The sequence below is a fragment of the Apium graveolens genome, unplaced genomic scaffold, assembly GCF_009905375.1.
Source record: "Apium graveolens cultivar Ventura unplaced genomic scaffold, ASM990537v1 ctg3592, whole genome shotgun sequence".
Lineage (NCBI taxonomy): Eukaryota > Viridiplantae > Streptophyta > Magnoliopsida > Apiales > Apiaceae > Apium > Apium graveolens.
The window spans coordinates 10,390-14,666 of NW_027418170.1; the positions used below are offsets into that span (position 1 = coordinate 10,390).

General features: G+C 36.4%; 1 protein-coding gene across 1 annotated transcript; it reads left to right on the forward strand.

Moving 5' to 3' along the window:
* Positions 1 to 3,239: 3,239 nt before the first annotated feature.
* On the forward strand, positions 3,240 to 4,053 carry LOC141701216 (uncharacterized). The gene is made up of 2 exons (XM_074504907.1): positions 3,240 to 3,473; positions 3,610 to 4,053. The coding sequence occupies exons 1-2, from the start codon at positions 3,240 to 3,242 to the stop codon at positions 4,051 to 4,053; spliced, it is 678 nt and encodes a 225-aa protein (XP_074361008.1).
* The last annotated feature ends 224 nt before the right edge of the window (positions 4,054 to 4,277 follow it).

The following is a 4,277-nucleotide window of genomic DNA, read 5'->3' on the forward strand; positions in this document are numbered from 1 at the left end:
CAATACCACCACAAATTCCACTACTAAGACTATGAGGCTGAAAATGGTGAGCCTACGAAATATAAGTTTACCCACCTGTTCAAGTATTGAAATATAAGTTTTTACAAAACTATAATTTGTCCCAGACAGAGCCTACATCTTTATCAAGTAAGAAATCTCATTTTCAACTATGTATCGGGTAATGTAAAGTTAAATAGTGATTACTACTGGATTCAAGAAATATCATAACTATATACTTTTTGAATAGTTACTGATCTATTACATCAATAGAAGGTTCTAGTGAGGCTGAAATGGTGAGCCTACGTGTTCTTGTATTGATATATAAGTTTTTAGAGCACTATAATTTGTCACAAACAGAGCCTACATCTTTATAAGTAAGAAATCTCATTTTCAACCATGTGTCAGGTAATATAAAGGTAAATAGTGATGAGGGCTTCACTTGTACTATGTGCATATATATATATTTTATATATTTGCATAGTAAAGTTTAAAGAAGAACAAAGAAAGCTTACACTAGTAGTTTGATGAAGAGGAGAAACATAAGGGACTTGGAGCAGTTTCTTCATTGTTTGTGGAACTTGTTGCAAATAGCAAGAAAAATAAAATTCCTCTACATATGTCTCTGAAAAAAGGTCACACATAAACATAAAATAAATTTAATAGTATAATTAAACAAATATGAAGATAAAATATAAATAATATATGGGCTTCTTAGCTATAAATTTTCATTTTTTAGTATATCATGTATTTGATTATAATTGCTAAAATCATGTGCATCTCCCTTAATTTTATAGATCGGCACTACCATGCTAAGCCTCCATTCCTGCGGTATGACACTAGTCCAAAGTATATTGTGGAATAACCTCGTTAGCCATTTCTCTCCCTCTTCACCCAAACACAACCATACCTCTATAGGTATTTGATCTGGCCCTGTAGCTTTACCTCTCCCCATCTTAGGTAATGCTCCCTTAACTTCGGCTCTGCTCATAGAAGACTGAACACCAAAGTCAAAGTCAGACGCACTATCTGATCCTATCACCGTAACACCAATTCTCTCCTCATTAAATAACTCCTTGAAATAGTTATGCCATCTATTTCGAATATCCTTATCCTTCACTAGCACGTATCCATTAACATCCTTTATACACTTAACAAAACCTAAATCTCTCCTCCTCCTTTCTCTAACCTTTGTCAATCTATAAATACCATTTTGACCCTCTTTTGTACCAAGGTGATTATACATAGCCCCGTACGCCTTTGATTTGGCCTCCGCTACTGTCTTCTTAGCCATACGTCTAGCTTCCTTATATAAAATTCTTCTCATATCAACTTGTTTATTATCTTGGCAACACAAAAGTTCCCTAAAAGGATCATATTTAATTTTTACTCGCTCCTGCACCTCCTGGTCCCACCACCAAGCTTCCTTCTGCACCTGAACCTTTCTTCAGGTAACCCCTAACATACCTATAGCTACATTTCTGATTGTACAGGCCAATTGATTCCACATTCTATTAACATCCTCATCATAAAATCTGTCTTTTGCCAACCCAATCCTTTCTTTAAAAATACCTACTTTGTCTCCCTTTAGATTTTTCCATAAAATGTTCGGTGTCACCTCTCTATTATCTTGTACTACTCTTTTCCTTATACATATATCCATTACCAATAAACGATGTTGAGTAGTACATGCCTCACTCGGGAATACTTTACAATCTTTACAATCCATGTTGCCTTTTCTCATAAGAAGATAATCGATTTATGAGTTACAACCTCCACTCCTAAAAGTAATCAGATGATCATCCCTTTTTTTAAAACAAGAATTAACTAATCATTAATTCATGTGCCAAAGCAAACTCCAAAAGATCCCACCCACTCTTGTTCCTCAACCCTAAAACTAAAACCCCCATGAATGCCTACATAACCATCTGATTGTTCGCCAATATGACCATTAAAATCACCTCCTATATATAAATTCTGGTCCCTAGGTATCAACCTAACTATTTCATCCAAACAATCTCAAAAAATCTTTCTCGCTAACTCACTCAAACCAACATGGGGTGCATACACACTTACAAAATTAACGATCTCTTCATTAACTACGAGTTTAATCTTCATAATCCTATCACTGACTCTACTCACTTCTACTATATTCTCCTTCAAGAGAGAACTTATCAAAATACCCACACCATTCCTTGTATTACCAACCCCTGAATACCACAATTTAAACCCGTTAGCTTCCTTAGTACTACTACCCTTCCACTTAGTTTTCTGAATGCAAATCACATCTACCTTTTTTTTCTTTAACATATCCACAAGTTCTAAAAATTTCTCGGTCAGAGAACCTACATGCATCGTACCTACTCGAAAATAAACATTAGTTGACCTTTGCCCCTCCCGAGAAACTCTTCTCCCTAAATTACTACCAATATCACCACCACCACCCCTACTTCTTACCAAATCAATCAATTATAGATAACTCTATTGCACGAAAACACACAACTTATAAATGAAAAATACACAATATATAACAAGAAACTATAAAATACAAATAAACTATAAATAAATAAATAACAAGGAAATATATCTAATGACAACTCCTATAGATACCCTAATTATCAAACTTGATGATAAGGCTTTCATCTCCCTGTATTTCTTTTAATATTGGCCCTTTTATATTGGTACTATCGGAGAATCTAGTCCATTCAGAGGCAATTTGTACACCAGTTAAAGTATATTTATATGTGGTTGTGTTTATTTGGTGGCGGATCAAGTAAGGAGTTGTTTGCCAAACCCGGAGAACTGGGGGAGAAAAACAACAAAGTAAATACGAGTAAACCGGGATGGGAACATGTTTGTATATTGCTTTGGATGAATAAACCACAGTTTTCTTGGATAAAGAAGGACATTTGTATTATTTAATAAAAAAGATCATATCTCTTCTCTCGCATTTATTTTTCATAAATGAAATAATAACACAGAAAGAAATTCAGAAATTGTGTATGTTAGAGAGTAGAGGGGGTAGATAAGATTAGAGATGGCCGGAAATGAATGGATAAATGGTTATTTGGGAAAGTTTGGTGGCTAAAGGGGTGCCATGGATATATTTGAGGGTGATACAAGAAATGTATTTTCAGGTAAGGACGTGTGTTCGAACACCGGTTGGGGATGCTCATTACTTTCCGGTAGGAATATAACTTCACCAAGGATCCTCGCTAAGCCCATTTCTTTTCGCAGTTATAATGGATGTTCTAACTAGGGGTATTCAGGATAGTGTACCTTGGTGTATGCTATTCGCGGATGATATAGTCATAATTAAGGAGACAAGGGTTGCAGTTAATGTAACATTAGAGCGATGGAGGTATATATTGGAGTCTAATGGATTGCGGATTAGTCGGTCTAAGACGGAATATTTGTGGTGTAACTTTAGTAATCTACCGAATGGTGAGGGGGTGGATGTTCTGATGGCCGATCAAGTATTACCCCCCAAAGATAATTTCAGGTATCTGGGTTCTGTTTTGCATAAGGAAGGGGGATAGATGCGGATGTTACACATCGTATCAAATCAGGATGGCTAAAATTGAGGGCTGCTACAGGAATATTATGTGATAGGAGGGTCCCTTTAGAGTAAAAGGAAAACTTTATAGGGTAGCGATCAGACCGGCCTTGTTATACGGGTCGGAGTGCTGGGCATTGAAAAAGGCTCAAGAGTGTAGGTTAGAGGTGGCGGAAATGAGAATGTTAAAGTGGATTTATGGACGTACCATGTTGGATAGATTGTCAAATGGTTTTTTCAGGAATAAATTACGAGTTGCGCCTATTGCAGAAAAAGTGAAGGAAGGTCAATTGTGTTGGTTTGGGCATATTAGGCGAAGAAGGATAGCTACTCCAGTGCGCAGGGTGGAAGATTTAGTGGTATCAGGATCAAGAACGAGAGGGAGGCCAAGGAGGACTTGGGCTGATCTACTCACGCTGGACTTAAGGGCCCTAAACCTCAGTGCTGACATGACCTCAGATAGGAGATCTTGGCGCAGGAGGATAAGGGTGGCAGATTAGTTTGGACTTTCGTAGTTTGCATGTGTAGTTTGTAATTTAGTGCACTTTTTGGTAGTTGATAATAATTTTATTTGTCTAGTACTTATACTTCATAAGTTTGGTAGTTTATTCTCATAGTTATTAATAGTCTTAGTTGCTCGTGTAGGTGCTACAGCGTCGTTTTTTAATGCCATATAACTAATTACATGATATGGTAGATGGATTGTGTGCTGTTTTAGTTTTTT